Source organism: Leucoraja erinacea, chromosome 27 (genome assembly GCF_028641065.1).
Source record: "Leucoraja erinacea ecotype New England chromosome 27, Leri_hhj_1, whole genome shotgun sequence".
NCBI classification, from domain to species: domain Eukaryota; kingdom Metazoa; phylum Chordata; class Chondrichthyes; order Rajiformes; family Rajidae; genus Leucoraja; species Leucoraja erinaceus.
The window spans coordinates 27,170,623-27,187,883 of NC_073403.1; the positions used below are offsets into that span (position 1 = coordinate 27,170,623).

General features: G+C 45.4%; 1 protein-coding gene across 4 annotated transcripts in view; it reads left to right on the forward strand.

The window, feature by feature from the left end:
• Nucleotides 1-13,876, forward strand: part of LOC129710381 (gap junction gamma-1 protein-like) — a 164,582-nt gene extending 150,706 nt beyond the window's left edge. For 2 of the 4 annotated variants that reach the window (XM_055657338.1, XM_055657339.1), the window contains exon 2: nucleotides 9,607-13,876. In XM_055657338.1, the coding sequence (XP_055513313.1) occupies nucleotides 9,635-10,807 (1,173 nt within the window). In that variant the 5' untranslated portion in view covers nucleotides 9,607-9,634 and the 3' untranslated portion in view covers nucleotides 10,808-13,876. Of the gene's footprint in view, nucleotides 1-541; nucleotides 678-7,367; nucleotides 7,469-9,606 lie in introns of those variants that run through there. The other 2 variants (XM_055657342.1, XM_055657341.1) reach the window with 2 other exon arrangements.
• The last annotated feature ends 3,385 nt before the right edge of the window (nucleotides 13,877-17,261 follow it).

Genomic DNA, 17,261 nt, shown 5'->3' on the forward strand with positions numbered 1-17,261 from the left:
AGTGTCAGCGAGAGTACAATGCGGCTTTGTTAGCGTTCCTCCGGCCGCTGCCCACTGCAGAACTGCCCCTGTCCCAGCCCCAGCCCCAGCTCCAGCCCCTGTCCCAGCTCCAGCCCCTGTCCCAGCTCCAGCCCCTGTCACAGCTCCAGCCCCTGTCCCAGCTCCAGCCCCTGTCCCAGCTCCAGCCCCTGTCCCAGCTCCAGCCCCAGCCCCTGTCCCAGCTCCAGCCCCTGTCCCAGCTCCAGCCCCTGTCCCAGCTCCAGCCCCTGTCCCAGCTCCAGTCCCTGTCCCAGCCCCAAGCTCCAGCCCCTGTCCCAGCTCCAGTCTCTGTCCCAGCTCCAGTCCCTGTCCCAGCTCCAGTCCCTGTCCCAGCTCCAGTCCCTGTCCCAGCTCCAGTCCCTGTCCCCGTCCCTGTCCCAGCCCCAAGCCCCAAGCTCCAGCCCCAGTCCCTATCCCAGCTCCAGTCCCTGTCCCTGTCCCTGTCCCTGTCCCAGTCCCTGTCACAGCCCCCCCAGCCCCCCAGCCCCAGGCGCCGTGCAAGCAGGGCAGGGCAGGGCAGTGTGTGAGCGGGACGCTGGGGAAGTCCACGCCCAGCGCTGTTCGGACAGGGAAGAGTAGCGGGCTGTCTGCCGTGTGGGCTGAACCCCTCCCACGATGATGAGCGGCCGCCCCCACAGGTAACAAAACTTGCCGCGAGTGGGAGCTGGAGCTGGAGCCGGAGATCGGCCCCGTTATAGGGAGCGCAGCGTGGCCCAGGCGCCGGGACACGGACTCTTCCAGCCCGGGGGGCACGGGACGGGGTGGGGGGAGGTAGGGTTACGGGGTGGGGGGAAGGGGAATTGAGGTAGAGGGGAGGGGAGGAGGGGAGGTGTCTGGCAGAGGGGGTAGGAGAGAGGGAGGGAGGATGTTGTAGGGAAGAGGTTGAGAGGTGGTTTGGGGGGGGGGGGTGACGAGAGGGGGGTAGGGTCTGGGAGGGAGGAGGAGAGGTTGAGGGGTGGGGATATGACGGGGCAAGGGGGGGCAAGGGCCGGGAGGGCAGGGGGGGGGGAGAGCGAGGGGGGGGGGGGGGGGGGGGCTTTCAGGGCAGACAGACCCAGGGGTGAGGTTGCCTCATTTAAACGGTGGATGGGAGAGGAGCTCTATTTCACTTCATTAAACTGGTCAAATGTTGCCGGGAAGTTGAACGTATTTGCTGCTGAAGTTTCGATGCAACTATCTCCCCCCCCCCCCCGTGTTTCTTTGTGTCTTTGTTTTGCCGCTCTCTGCTGGACGTCCAGACAGCGGACCACTCGCCAGCCCTGAGTCTCGGCGGCAGCCGGGAGCGGGGGGTCTCGCTCACTCCCCCATCTCCACCCTCCTCTTTGCTAAGACGCGGCCACACACCAGCGAGACAGGAGGTTTGCGAGACCCCGGCACCGTCTCAGAAACAGTGGGTAGAAAGTAGAAATTGTTGCTCGGCATGACCACGATGAGACAGCAACAATATTGCAGCTCTTGGTATGGGCTCTGTGTGGCCACAGGAGTGGGGATTGGTTGCATCATTTAAAAATGGGCAAACAAGTACTAATACTTTAAAATGAAACTTATACTGATAGTCTGCTTTGTATAGCGTGTATCATCAAGGAACTAAAACCTTATGAAAGTAGGTAACTTTTGAGGTTTCAGATGCAGGCAGTTTTTATTTGACAGTTTCATAAGTTCCAGGAGCAGAATTTGGCCATGGCTGATGTATCTCTCCCTCTCAACCCCATTCTTCTTCTGCCTTCGCTCCCTGACACCCTCACTAATCAGGAATCTGTCAAACCCTGCCTGAAAAATATCCATTGACTTGGCCCCCACAGCCGCCTGTGGCAATGAATTCTGCGGGAGAACTGTGGGAGCAGCAGCATCTGAGGAGGGAAGGGGACGACCATGCAGGAATTGAATTGCATACTTTATTGTCACATGTGACAACTAATGCTGCCAGGTCTTCTCTGGACACCTCTGGAAAGAGAGGGTTGCCTCAGCTCCCTTTGCCAGCTTTCTCCAGGATGTCCCTGGGACGTTCCCTCAGAAAGGACTTGAGGAATTCCTTTAGTCAGAGGGTGGTGAATCCGTGGAATTCATTGCCACAGAAGGCTGGGGAGACCAAGTCAATGGATATTTTTATGGCAGAGATAGATTCTTGATTAGAACGGGTGTCAAGGGTTATGGGAAGAAGGGAGGAGAATGAGGTTAGGACGGAGAGATAGATCAACCACGATTGAATGGCGGAGTAGACTTGATGGGCCGAATGGCCTAGTTTTAATATGATTTATGAGCCCGCTGAGTTCCTCCAGCATGTTGTGCTTTGCTCAAGATTCCAGCATCTGCGGTCTGTTCTGTCTTCATCTATTTAAACCCTCTGCAGTGTGTTTTTGGAGTATTTTTAGAGAAATTGCTCTGGGCCGATTGTACTGTTAATTACAGGTCAGTTGTTTGCATGTTTATAGAGATCAGCAAGGGCCATGTTCGAGGATGTTTCCGCAGGTTGTTGAACCGATATTATTTCCTTATCGTAGCTTTTGTGGATATTTGTTTGCTAAATTGATGAGTACAGGTCCACCGTCGATTTTTGTGCACCATTGGTTCTAGAGCCTTGCCGGATAATTCATTTTGCCAGACCAACAGCGGTCACGTAATAATGATACCGCAATACACCTCCGACCCACGAATTATACCCCTCCCATGTCTCTAAAGCATCATGGACTGCTAAAAACTTAAATAAAGAATTAACAATTAGCAAAGGGGTAAACAATCAACTCTTTCAGGAAAGAGGCACACATGCTAAAAGAGTGTGTTCCACACAAAATTCGCTTGTAATTTTGTCTGGATTAATGGAGGTGCCAGACCATCAGTTGCCAGAAAATCGATGGTGGACTTGTAGTTATTGAGGTAGTGTGAGTCTCTTCCAGCCACAAGCTTTGCCATTTAATGAGTTTCAAAATGAATTACAAAAACCCAAGCAATTTTCTTTTCATAAGTGATGAGAGCAGAATTAGGCCATTTGGCCCATTTAATCTACTCTGTCGTGGCTGATCTAACTCTCCCACTCAACCCCATTCTCCTGTCTTCTCCCCATAACCCTTGACACCTGGGGTGGTACTAATCAGGAGTATGTCAATCTCTGCCTTAAACATATCAATTGACTTGGCATCTACAGTCCTCTGTGGCAATGAATTCCACAGATTCACCATGCTTCGACTGCGTGTTGTACCTGCATGCTTAGTTTTCAGCGACTGATGTACAAGGACACCCAGGTCTCGTTGTACTTCCCCTTTTCCTGACACCATTCACATAATAATCTGCCATCCTGTTCTTGCCACCAAAGTGGATAACCTCACATTTATCTACACAACAGGGACATTTAACCACAGGGAAAGATTTCATTGGAACCCGAGGACCAATATTTTCGCGCAGAGGGTGGTGGGTATATGAAATGAGCTGCTAGAGGAGGTAGCTGAGGCAGGTACTATAACAACATCTAAAATACATTTGGATATGTAAATTTATAGGAAAGATTTAGAGCCAAACATGGGCAGATGAGATTAGTGTACATGGCATGTTGGGACGTTGGGCTTGTTTCTGTTCTGTATAGTTCTTCTGACTAAAATAAAACAAGGTGCTGGAGAAAGACACAAGAGACTGTGTATGCTGGAATCTCGAGCAAAGCACAAAGTGCTGGAGGAACACAGCGGGCCAGGTAGCATCTGTGGAGGGAATGGGTTTTGGTGGAGGCCCGTCTTCAGACTGATGAAGAGTATGATAGACTTGTAATCAAAGCTAGTTCCTTTGTGTGTGAGTACCAGAACAAGTGGGTTTTTAAAGTTTAGTCTTGGGTGATTTGATTGAAAACTGGCGCACTTTTTATCCACCAAATTGTGCGGATTTGGAAACGGCAGCTCCAGAGGGCTTGGGTTCGGGTTCAGGCTAAAGCTTAAAGCCTGAGGTTAACTTTACAGGGTAAAAATTAAAGATGGTGCGGGAGAGTGGTGACACCTTATGTGAAGATGTTGTCATGTTTACAGTATCTCTTCATGCGTACAAGTGATTTCATTGCAGCTGGTAGATCAGATTAGATTATGGTCAGATATACCAGCTGCAATGAAATCACTTGTACGCATGAAGGGAGAGTGGTGACACCTTATGTGAAGATGTTGTCATGTTTACAGTATCTCTTCATGCGTACAAGTGATTTCATTGCAGCTGGTATATCTGACCATAATCTAATCTGATCTAAGACGAGTAGTAAGGACAAGGATAAGTGACTCTGAAGGAGGATAAGAGTTAAGGTACAAGATCTCATACATTTGATAAAATGACAGAGCAGACTCACAGGATTGAGAGCAGCACAGTGGCGCAATGGTAGAGTTACAGCAGAGACCCAGGTTCGATCCTGACTATTGGGTGCTGGCTGTACGGAGTTTGTATGCTCTCCCTGTGACTGCGTTGGTTTTCTCCAGGTGTTCTAGTTTCCGTCCACACTCCAAAGACGTTCAGGTTTGTAGGTTGATTGGCTTCTGTAAATTGTAGATTGTCCCCAATGTGGAGGATAGTGCTAGTGTACGGGGGATCGCTGGTTGCTGCGGACTCGGTGGGCCAAAGGACCTGTTTCCGTGATGATTCTGTAAAGTCTGAAGATTGAGTGACTTGTTCATATTTCCCCATCTTTAATGCAATCAACTGCTTGTTGAAATTACTGAGGCTATTCACTGTACCCTCGACTAAAATCAGTAGTACTGCTCATATGATGATCAAGGCATCAAGGTAGTTCTGCTATTGTGCTAAACTTGTTTACAGGCAAACTTCAAACTCTAGAAGCCACAGGTATTTTCATTTTCCTCTAGTGTCGTCTCTTGTGTCTACTTCCTGCTCTCTTCCTTACATCCCCATTTAAGCTGGTATTTCCTATTTTCTGTCTGACTTGCCAGCTGTCTGTATGTTTAAAGTTTCCCTTCCTCTGGGAAGTTTTCTTCCCTCTGTGAAGCTGTCCTTTACACCATCCAACTGGACATCTACACCCACCCCAATCCCCACCTTTATCCGCGGAACGTCAAACAAATTTGGTAATGGCTGCATCATCCAATATCGCAAAATGTCGCCCAATGTCTTTCACTCCGTGTAACCCGCTCCAACCTCTCGTAAAGCGCAGCATCGAAACTGCCCTGTACACTTCTAAACAAAGAAAGCATTTGAGTCACATATAATAAAGCTAGGACCATGGGCATCCACAGAGATATATGTGTGTGTGTGTGTGTACGAATCATCAATATGTGTTGACAAGGCTTGCTTTTATTAAAATAAGGTAATTAAAGGCTAATGTTATGTTGGCTTTAATTCCGTAAGGACTGGAAAATAATAGGGAGGGATGTAGATGCTAGTTTACCAAAAAAAAGACAGAAAGTCAGGAGCAACTTAGCGGGTCAGACAGCATTCCTGGTTGGTTAAAGTTACGGATTGGGACCCTTCTTCAAAAAGGAAGGAAGATTTGCTGTAGCTGTACAAAGCCCTTGTTAGATCGCTTCTGGATTACTACCCACAACTCCTGCTATGTTAACCTTGGAGGTGGCCCTGTGCAGAATCAGTGGACGTTGATCATGGTTCCAAGAGTTAAATTATGGTGAGGTCCTGTAAAAGCCAGAGTATTTAATTGTCATGTGTACTAACGATGGAACAATGAAATTCATGCAGCAGAATAACAGGCCTGTAAACACAATACTCATAGATAACATAATGAACCAAAAATCAATAATTTAAAAAAAAAACACAATTCTAGTGCAAAAATCCTGAAGTCCTTGGTGCAATCAAGATGGCTCATAGTTTGTGTAGGAAGGAAATGAAGATAGATGCAAAAAGCTGGAGGCTCAACGGGTCAGGCAGCATCTGTGGAGAAAAGGAATAGGTGACGTTTTGTTTAGTTAATATTTTGTGGCATTCAAGAGCCTATTAGTTGTTGGGGCAAAGCATCTTCTTTCATTTTCCCTGCTCCCTCACCTCTCCGTGACCTCTTCCTTTTTCTTGAAGTGCCTGAACCTCACAGAGGAGGCAACCTGGGCTTGATCTTTTTGGGAAAAAATGGGAAGTTATTGAGTGATTTTATTGAGGTTTTTAGGATCATGAAAGAAAGTGATAAAGGAACCTTTTGCTGGTGGAGTTGTCTAGGAGAATAGGACTAAGAAAGGCATAGGCAGACGATTCACATTTGCTGAATAAAGGATGTCATCACCACATAACTGTTGCAGTGGCTCCACCTTGTGAAGGACAATATTAACACAAGAATATTTGCCAAGTCCGATTTTGAATGATGTAAAATATAAAGTTTTTTAGTTTCAAAAATGCGTGTGAAGGGCCACTCCTTGCAATTTATTATTATTATTTTTTAAAATGCTTTGAATTATCAGAAGACTGCAGTATATTTTTATATGTGTAGGAAGGAACTGCAGATGATGGTTTAAACCGAGGATAGCCACAAAAAGCTGGAGTAAGTCAGCGGGTAAGTCAGCATCTCTAGAGAAAAGGAGCAGGCGACGTTTCGGGTTGAGTCTGAAGAAGGGTCTCGACCCAAAACGTCACCTATTCCTTTTCTCCAGAGATGGTGTATGTTTATATATCTCTATGAATGGCTCAATTGTAATCATGTATTGTCTTTCCGCTGTCTGGTTGGCATGCAAAATAAGCTTTTCACTGTACACGTGCCACTAAACAAAACTAAAAGCAAAACCATTTAAAATTATATTTTTTAAATGAAAGCCATGAATCTGGTGCCTGTGAATTGCTGCAGACTATGTCATTAATGTGTAGGAAGGAACTTCAAATGCTGGGTTACACCGAAGGTAGACACAAATTGCTGGAGTAACTTAGCGGGACAGGCAGCATCTCCGGATAGAGGGAATGGATGACGTTTCGGATCTGAAGAAGGGTCTCAACCCAAAACGTCACCCATTCCTTCTGTCTATCCATTCCAGGTCTATCTATGTAATTACTGTAATGGTTGGTGGGGATACTTGAATGCATCAAAAACTTGCACATTCGCACTGACTTGTTCACTTTGTTTCTTCGCCTGTCCTACCCCTGTTCTTTCATTTTCAGTTCTCTCTGTGACCTCTCACTGCTGCTGCCCTCTCCTCTCTTCTTCCCCTTGCTTTAATTATGTTTTTCATAAATTCACGTGACAGGAGCAGAATTAGACCATTCTGTCCATCAACTCTACTCCGCCATTCAATCTATCTTTCTCTCTCAACCCCATTCTCCTGCCTTCTCCCCATAACCCCTGACACCCGTACTAATCACTGTTTTGATAAAACAGCTGAAATATTAGCCTGTTTCTCTTTAAGATATTGATTGTTTTCATTTCAGACCTCCAAACGATGCTGAATGTTTAATATTTAAGAAAGAACTGCAGATTCTTGAAAAATCGAAGGTAGACAAAAATACTGGAGAAACTCAGCAGGTTAGGCAGCATCTATGGAGCAAAGGAATAGGTGATGTTTCGGGTCGAGACCCTTCTTCAGACTGATGTGGGGGTGGGAAGGGCGGGAAGAAGAAAGGAAGAGGCGGAGACAGTAGGCTGTGGGAGAGCTGGCAAGGGGAGGGGAAGGAGAGAGAAAGCATGGACTACCTGAAATTGGAGAAGTGAATGTTCATACCACTGGGGTGTAAACTGCCCAAGCGAAGGTGCTGCTCCTCCAATTTGCGGCGGGACTCACTCTGGCCATGGAGAAGGCCCAGGACAGAAAGGTCGGATTCGGAATGGGAGGGGGGGTTGAAGTGCTGAGCCACCGGGAGATCCGGTTGGTTATTGCGCGAACCGAGCCTGCACTTGGTCTCACCGATGTAGAGCAGTTGACACCTAGAGCAGCGGAAGCAATAGATGAGGTTGGCGGAGGTGCAGGTGAACCTCTGCCTCACCTGGAACGACTGCTTGGGTCCTTGGATGGAGTCGAGGGGTGAGGTAAAGCGACAAGTGTAGCATTTCCTGCGGTTGCAAGGGAAAGTACCAGGGGAGGGGGTGGTTTGGGTGGGAAGGGACAAATTGACCAGGGAGTGACGGAGGGAACGGTCTCTGTGGAAAGCCGAAAGGGGCTGGAGATGGGAAGATGTGGCCAGTGGTGGGATCCCATTGGAGGTTGCGAAAATGTAGGTGGATTATCTGTTGTATGTGACAGCTGGTGGGGTGGAAGGTGAGGACAAGGCGTGCTCTGTCCTTGTTACGAGTGGGGGGATGGGGAGTGAGTGGTGCAATGGATGAAGTCAGTGAGTTCTGCATGTGTGCAGGAGGTCCTCCCTTCCCACCCGCACCACCCCCTCCCCTGGTACTTTCACTTGCAACCGCAGGAAATGCTACACTTGTCGCTTTACCTCCCCCCTCGGCTCCATCCAAGGACCCAAGCAGTCTTTCCAGGTGAGGTAGAGGTTCACGTGCACCTCTGCCAACCTCATCTATTGCTTCCAATGCTTGCTGCCTCACACGCTGAGTTTCTCCAGCATTTTTGTCTACCTTGAATGTTTAATATGTGTGCTCTTAGGTAGTACTGTGTGGAAGGTTTAGAATTTTTTACGGTATGTTTGGAACATAGAAGTGTACAGCACAGCAATAGGCCCTTTGGACCAAATGTCTGGGCCAAACATGATGCCAAGTTAAACTAATCTCTCCCTGCACATGAATCATACCCTTCCATTTCCTTCATATCGATGGGGCTATCTAAAAGCCATGAGGGTTTCAACCAGAAACGTCACCCATTCCTTCTCTCCAGAGATGCTGCCTGTCCCGCTGAGTTACTCCAGCGTTTTGTGTCTATCTAAAAGCCATGATTAATCATTTGAAAAGAGCGTTATCTTTTAGATAGAAAACTATCTGCAAATGTAAAAATAATGGATTAATCTGCTGGAAAAGCATCAATTACTGAAAATTTGTTAGATTGTAACAGTGGCGCCGTAGAGCTGCTACATCACGGGGCTGGAGACCCAGGTTTGATCCTGACCTCGGGTGCTGTCTGTGTGGAGTTTGCAACGTTCTCCCTGTAACCACGTGGGTTTTCTCTGGGTGCTCCGGTTTCCTCTCACATTCCGAAGACGTGCAGGTTTGTAGGCTTTGTAAATTGCCCGTAATATGTAAGGATGGTTCAATGGTACATTATCGGGACAGTGAAATTAATTTTTGTATTCAGTTCTGTACAAGTATCACAATCCATAAGCACTTAGATACATCATAAGTTCTTGGAGCAGAATTTGGCCAATCAGCCCATCAAGTCTAGTCCATCATTCAACCGTGGCTGATCTATCTTTCCCTCACAACCCCATTCTCCTGCCTTCTCCCCATAACCCCAGGCACCCGTACTAATCCGGAGTCTGTCAATCGCCACTATAAATCTCACATCTTAGCTAAGCATCTCAGATACAGTACAAGTGTTGCGGAAATGGGATAACTTATGTGAGCAGGTAATTGATGGTCGGCTTGGACTTGGTGGGCCGAAGGGCCTGTTTCCATGCTGTCTCTCTACCTAACTATAAATGTTAATTTTGTTTTATCGATCATGCTCGCATCAATAGTCCTGTCTGTTTTTAATGATGATGTCTGTTGTGCTGCAGGAACGGATTGGAAAACTGATTGAATAACATGAGCTGGAGCTTCCTAACGAGGCTTCTGGAGGAAATCCACAACCACTCCACGTTTGTGGGCAAGCTGTGGTTGACGGTGCTCATCATATTCCGCATTGTGCTGACCGTGGTGGGCGGGGAGTCCATCTACTACGATGAGCAGACCAAGTTCGTCTGCAACACCAACCAGCCGGGCTGCGAGAACGTCTGCTACGACGCCTTTGCCCCGTTATCCCACGTGAGGTTTTGGGTGTTCCAGATAATACTCATCGTCACGCCGTCCATTCTCTACCTGGGCTACGCCGTGCACAAGATCACGGCGAAGGAAGACCCCGAGGGCGGAGCCCGAAAACCAAAGAAGCACCAGTACGCTGTGCAGTGGAAGCAGCATCGAGGCCTGGAGGAGGCCGAGGATGATAACATAGAGGATCCCATACTCTATCCAGAAATAGAGCTGCACAGCGATCAGGGGAACAAAGAGCAGAAGAACCTGAACAAGCACGATGGCCGACGGCAGATTAAACGGGATGGCCTGATGAAAGTTTACGTTCTGCAGTTGCTTGCAAGAAGTTTATTTGAGGTGTGTTTTCTTGTGGGCCAGTACATCTTGTATGGCTTTGAGGTAGCAGCAAGGTACGAGTGTGTCCGCGACCCTTGCCCTCACCGCGTGGACTGCTTTGTATCCAGGCCAACTGAGAAGACTATTTTTCTGCTGTTGATGTACGGAGTAAGCTGCCTCTGTTTAGTCATAGATATCTGGGAGATGATCCATCTGGGATTTGGGATGATAAGGGATATGCTTAAAAACAAACAAAACTCTCTAGCAGAGACTAGTTACATTCAGCCTTATACATGGAACTCCCCTTCAGCCCCTCCTGGCTACAATATTGCAGTCAAACCAGATCAGATCCCGTACACTGACCTTTCCAATGCTAAAATAGCCTACAAGCAGAACAAAGAGAACATCGCTCAAGAGCAGCACTACGGCAGCAATGATGAAAATGTGCCGGTCAACTTGGAACGCGTGCAGCGGCAGCTGAAGATGGCCCAGGAACAGTTGGACCTGGCGTTCCAGGCTTATAACGATCACAACCATCCTCCAAACCCCACCAGAGAAAAGAAGAAGGCAGGGTCAAGCAAAAGTAGCCTGAGCAGCAAATCTGGGGATGCAAAGACCTCGGTGTGGATTTGATAGCAATTTGTCTTTGCTCAGCCAGTTTCAGTTGGATGTAGACTCAAAGATTACTTTATAGCAATCGTTTTAACTCCTCGTTTTGTTTTTAAAAGAAAGCCATTGCAGTGTCAAAATTTACAGTCTGCTACAGTAGTGTTTTGTTTCAGTTCCTTCAATGGAGGACTAGAATCTTTGGAAGATTCAGTTTTGTTTTAAATCGTTTGTTCAGTGCGCCAACATCTATTGCAAGATAGAATTTGATAATCTTTGATTACGTTCCATCCAGCTACAAAATTGCCAAATTGGTTGTGAGTATTTCAGAAACGGACCATTGATCTCATCAGCCATGCTGTAAATATTAAACGAGTGCCTTTTCTTTTGTATAAAGAGGGAAGCAGTGCACAAGAATCTGTGCAAACACAGCCATAATCTGCACTGCAGAATCTGTTAATCAATGTTTACCTGAGGGTTTGGGAGTAGTTTTGTGCAAATGTCAAACACAAACACCTTCTTGCCCACAGTAAGTTGCTTCTAGCCATTTTCCTCATGCTTACTTCCATACAATCTTTTTAATGAGGGTTGTTTATCAGTATTAGATTGTGACTTCACATAGGACGCATTGCACTGCGTTTTGAGAATGGCGGCTGCTTCTTAAGATCATTGACATGTAGGACATATAATTAAATTTGAATGTGATTTATATTAGATCTTCCTTGGGTTAGGGTTGGTGCAGCATCTCTATTGATCTTTGATAGTTTACTGTGTAACCTATTATAGAAATGTCTTTCTTGTTAAGGTATTATAAATAACGGCATGCCATCAGTAGGAAGACTCTATCTCACTGACCTTAATTTGGAACGGTGGACCTATTTATTACATGACAGCGGGCAGCATTAATAATAAGGACACTAAACAATCAACATAGAGAATCTTAAGCAAGAAACAAATTGCTGGAGGAACTCAATGGATCAAGCAGCATCTGTGGGAGTAAAGGGATAGTTGATGATTTGGGACTGACCTTGTATGAAGGTCTCCCTTTGATACCTGATCATGCGGCGTGGTGGCACAGTGGAAGGGTTGCTGCCTTACATCGTCAGAGAACCTGGTTCGATCCTGACTACGGGTGCTTGTTTGTACGGGTTTTGTACATTCTCTCCGTGACCTATGTGGGTTTTCTCTGGGATCTCCAGTTTCCTCCTACACTACAAAGACATACAGGTTTGGAGGTTAATTGGCTTGGTAAAATTGTAAAGTGTCCTCAGAGTGTTAGCGTGCAGGGACTCCTGTTCGGGGCGGACTTGGTGGGCCGAAGGGCCTGTTTCCGTGCTCTATCTCCAAACTAAACCTCAGATGCTGCTTGACCTGTTGAGTTCCACCAGCACTTTGTTTTTTGTTCCAGATTCTAGAATCGTCAGGCCCTTGGGTCTTCACACAACATCTCATTATCAATTGGGATCAGATTTTAAATTTGCATTAAGCAAGGACACTTAGTAACAAATCAAAGCAGTTCTGAATTTGCAGGATTGATCAGTGATGCTAAATAATCATTACAGGCGCATTCAGTTTCCATCTCAAAATACTTTTGAGTTGCATCTGGAATAATGGTTGTGGATTTGAGACATACAACAATTATTGTTATAGTGGCGTTGTACAACAGAAAAATAGGAACTACAACATGAGCCACAACTTTTAAGTTGCTGTTAAACATTCCACTTCCGACATTATTTATTGTACACATAAAGCTAATCACAATTTAACTAGGAGGATTCCTAGGAGAATATTTCTAACTCTTGCCTTTTCCTTTCTCAAAGTTGCCATGTAGTGAGCTTGCTCTACTTGCTAGAGTTGCAATATGCCCCAACATAGCTTATTTTGACCGTCTTATTTTTTTTTGATTTAGAATTATTTGTCCATTGTTCAATTAAAAAGCTGGAAAAAAGCTTTGTAACATGCATTCATAAAGGACAGAGCTCTTAATGCCAATTTTTCTATACTTTTTAAACATATGTTTACATTTGTTGTTCATTATCGCTTGTGAAAAAACTTGCCAGCTTTGGAATAAGTTTAAAATGCGGCGGTCCATGTAAGATTCAAATGTAATGGCCCACAAAAGGTTTAAATGCAATTCATTGTATAAGGGATGGACTCCCCTTTTCAAATCTTCTGCGCATCTCCTTGCGTTTTGATAGCCCATCTTTTTACAGGGAACAGAACTGCCATTTTAAAATTCACCATCTTTAAATATTGTGTCGAAAACCTAATAGTTTTGACTTCCAAGGCACCAAATGTACTTTCTTGTATTTTTATACCAGAACAAGTTGTACGTTCTGTTCACTTGGTGGGATGCAGTCTGTTACAAATAACACAGTCCTTCAGTGGACTGGGATGATTTAAGGGAAAGAAGTGCAAAAGCATTGGTAAGAAACTTTGCCTTTTATTGTAGCTTTGTATTTAAACAGAAAATTCCCCAAACATCTTTGTCCAAACCAAATGAGCTCTTGTTAGATTTAGGGGATCGTTTACTGCAGTTTCTTCCCTTTTATAGATGAAAAGATCTATTTTGGTTGAATGTGGTACAATGATTTATTGTTATAGGCGATTCTTCAAGACCCATATCACCTTCCTGTTTGGGGAATTAAAGTGAAACAGAGGAGGAGCTATTTTTCAAAGCTTTGAAGTATGTACATTTCTATAATAGCTTTTGTATATAGCTACACTTCGATGAAGGTTAAAGAGTGCCAAATGGGAAGAAAGGTGCTTCAGCTGGTCACTTATTGAACAATTATTTTAAAGAGTGTGGAACAAAAAAATAGGTGCCTTTTTGTTTTCTAGTTATTTACTGAAATGGACTTGATGCTACATTCCAAACTCTTAAAAGGCATATTTTGTTTTGGACTTAAGTTGCGCGCGTGTGTGTGTAATGGCTTCAAATTATGCCCTGCAGTTGTGTGAGGACATAAACTGTACCTTGTCATTACATCATCTATGCAACTTATCCTAGTTTTATACAAATCCAATGGATGTTTTTTGTCACAAATAAGTCCACACATTTGAAAAGATTTTGTATTAAAAGTTTTTTTTTGCATGTTTCAAAAGTATTTTGAATTGTAATTGTAAATAGAAATGTTGCTCTTTGGATTGTCTGCCTTATGCTGGAGTGAAGTGTGACTGAAACTCAAAATACTACTTTATGGCACTTTCGTGTGAAAAACCAATTGATGTGTTGAGCAGGGAGAGGTTAGTGCTGTACACTGGAATCCCTACCAACCCATTATATCTACAACAACTTTAAATGTATTCCAATTTGTAAGAGTTTCACTTCAGGCAGCCTTTTCTCTTTGATTAATAGAATTTGAGAGCCAAAAGCAAAGTACTGTATACACTTTAAACATGAAATATAGTCGCACAGCACAGAAACAAGCCCTTTGGCCCAACTTGTCTATGACGAAAAACATGCCCCATCTAAGTTGATTACATTTGACCCATATCCCTGTGAACCTATCCTATCCTATCCATGTACCTGTCCAAGTGACTTTTGAATATTGTTACTCTACCTGCCTAAACTACCTCCTCTTGCAGCTTGTTCTATATATCCACCACCATCTTCCGTGAGAAACAACTGCCCCTCAGATTCCTATTAAATCTTTCCTCCCCCGATATCGTCTGGTTCTTCATCCTCAGGGTTTCAAGTTTATTGTCACATGTACCAGTTAAGGTAGAGTGAAATTTGAGTTGCCATAAAGCCATACGAAGTGAAAAGCACCAAGACACACAGCCACATAAATGTTAACATAAACATCCATCAAAGTGGATTCCACATTCCTCACTGTGATAGAAGGCAATAAAGTTCAATATTCTTCCTCTTATTTCTCCTGAGGTCAGGGCAGTCAAACCATCCCCAGTCAGGGCAATCAAAGCCCGCGCAGCCGACGATCGAAGCCCCGGTCGGGGTGATCGAATCTCCCACGTCGGGGTGGTTGAAACTCTCTCCGCGGTATGGAGCTCCTGAATTGGCCTCTTCTCACCGGAGACCGCGGGCTTCACGATGTTAAAGTCAACAGGCTCCGCGGATGGAGCTTCAATCCCCAGCAAAGGGATCGCAAGCACCACGATGTTAAATTCCCACGGACTCCCGCGGCTTGGATCGTCCGTCAGTCTCCAGGAAAGGCCGCCAACTTCACGATGTTAGGCCGCAGCGGGGACGGAGATACGATACGGAAACAAATTGCATTGCATATCCGCCGAGGTAAGAGATTGGAAAAAAAGTTTCCCCCAAACCCCCCACCCCTCCCGCCACATAAAACAAACCAAGGAACACTAAAACATACTTTTAACACAAACTAAAATAACAAAAAAGAAGAAAGGACAGACAGACTGCTGACGAGGCTGCCACTGCTGATAGCACCATCCTGTGTAAAATACACTGTGCATTCAGCCTATCAATTCCCTTCATGATTTTATGCACCTCTATAAGATCACCCCTTAGTGCCCTGTGATCCAAGGACTAAAGTAGCATGTCCAATATCTCCCTTTAGTTCATGCCCTTGAATCCTGGCAGCATCCTCATAAATCTACTCTACTCTCCACCTTAATGACATCCTTCCTTTGGTCGGGTGACCAGAACCAAACAATTCTCCAAATCTGGCCTCACCAACGTACAACTGTAACAGAACAGCCCAACCTTTATGCTCAACACCTTGTAGCAACAAGGAACTACAGATGCTGGTTTATTAAAATACAGATCAAAGTTAATTGGGGGGGGGGGGGGGGGGGGGGGGAGGGGGGGGGACATTGATAGGCAGATAGTGGACTAAAGTCAGAGATGAAAATACATTTGTGATAAAAAGGATTGAAGAGTTTCCAGGCCTTCCAGTTTAAACTCAACTTACTAATGTCTTGCACATTCCCATCTAAATTGTTGACGTAAACTACAAACACTAATGGGCCCAGCACCGGTCCCTGAGGCACACCGCTGGTCACAGGCCTCCAGTCTGAAAAACACCCTTCCACCACCACCCTCTGCTGCCACCCATGGTCAATTCTGTATCCAGAATATGAAAAATAAAAATGCCCAGCAGATCAGGCGACATCTGATGCCTGACCTGAGTTCCTCCAGTAATTTTGTGTTTTACTCAAGATTAGAAACATAGAAAATAGGTGCAGGAGTAGGCCATTCGGCCCTTCGAGCCTGCACCGCCATTCAATATGATCATGGCTGATCATCCAACTCAGTATCCTGTACCTGCCTTCTCTCCATACCCCCTGATCCCTTTAGCCACAAGGGCCACATCTAACTCCCTCTTAAATATAGCTAATGAACTGGCCTCAACTACCTTCTGCAGGAGAGAATTCCAGAGATTCACCACTCTCTGTGTGAAAAAAGTTTTCCTCATCTTGGTCCTAAAAGATTTCCCCCTTATCCTTAAACTGTGACCCCGTATCGGTAAACTGTGTCTGCAGTTCCTTGTGGCTCTGCAGAAAGAGAACTGGGGTTAATGTCAGTCAATGAGAGTTCATCAGAGTCGAAGAAAAGTTGGGAGATTTTTAGCTAGAAGAGGTGTTACTGAGAAATAGCAAAGAGGGTTGACCCCAGCAAATGGGATTAGTATAGATAGGGAGCATGGTCTACATGGAGAAATCCTGTATCAATGCTGTATATTTCTATGACAATTGCAATGGATTAAACCAAAAGTTATGTTGTTATGGAGAAGAGAATTTGAAAGGTTTCTGGAAGAAGAAATTCCTGCTCATTAATCTTAAATGAATTTCCCTTTTATTCTGAGACATTTTCCACTGGTTTTAGAATCTGTTACATAGGGAAATATTCTCAGGGAATCAACCCATGGAATCTTGCATTTTTCAACTACATGACTGCTTTTAAACTCCAGAGATCAGAGGCCTAGTCTCGTAGGGAAAGGCTTCATCCCAGGAGTCAACCTAGTCACTGCACAGTCTCAAAGGCAAGTGTATCATCAAATGAGGCCACACCTGCACACACAACTCCAGATGTGAATTCGCCAAAGTACTCTACAGCTGTGGCAAGACTACCAACTTTTGTATTTCATCTCTCTTGCAATTAGTTTAGCTTAGTTTAGAGGTACAACGCCGAACCAGGTCCTTCGGCCCACTGAGTCTATGCAGACCAGCGATCCCTGCACACTAAAGGCCCTGTCCCACGATGCGAATTTACCCATGGGGTCTCCCGAGTTTAAAAAAAAATCAAACTCGTGGTACGTACGTAGTGGGTACATCGGAGCTCGTGGATGTTTCGTAGCAGCTCGTAATGCTAACGGCAGGTACTCGGGAAACGCAGTAATTCGTGAACTCTCTGCCACAGAGGGTAGTTGAGGCCAGTTCATTGGCTATATTTAAGAGGGAGTTAGATGTGGCCCTTGTGGCTAAGGGGATCAGAGGGTATGGAGAGAAGGCAGGTACGGGATACTGAGTTGGATGATCAGCCATGATCATATTG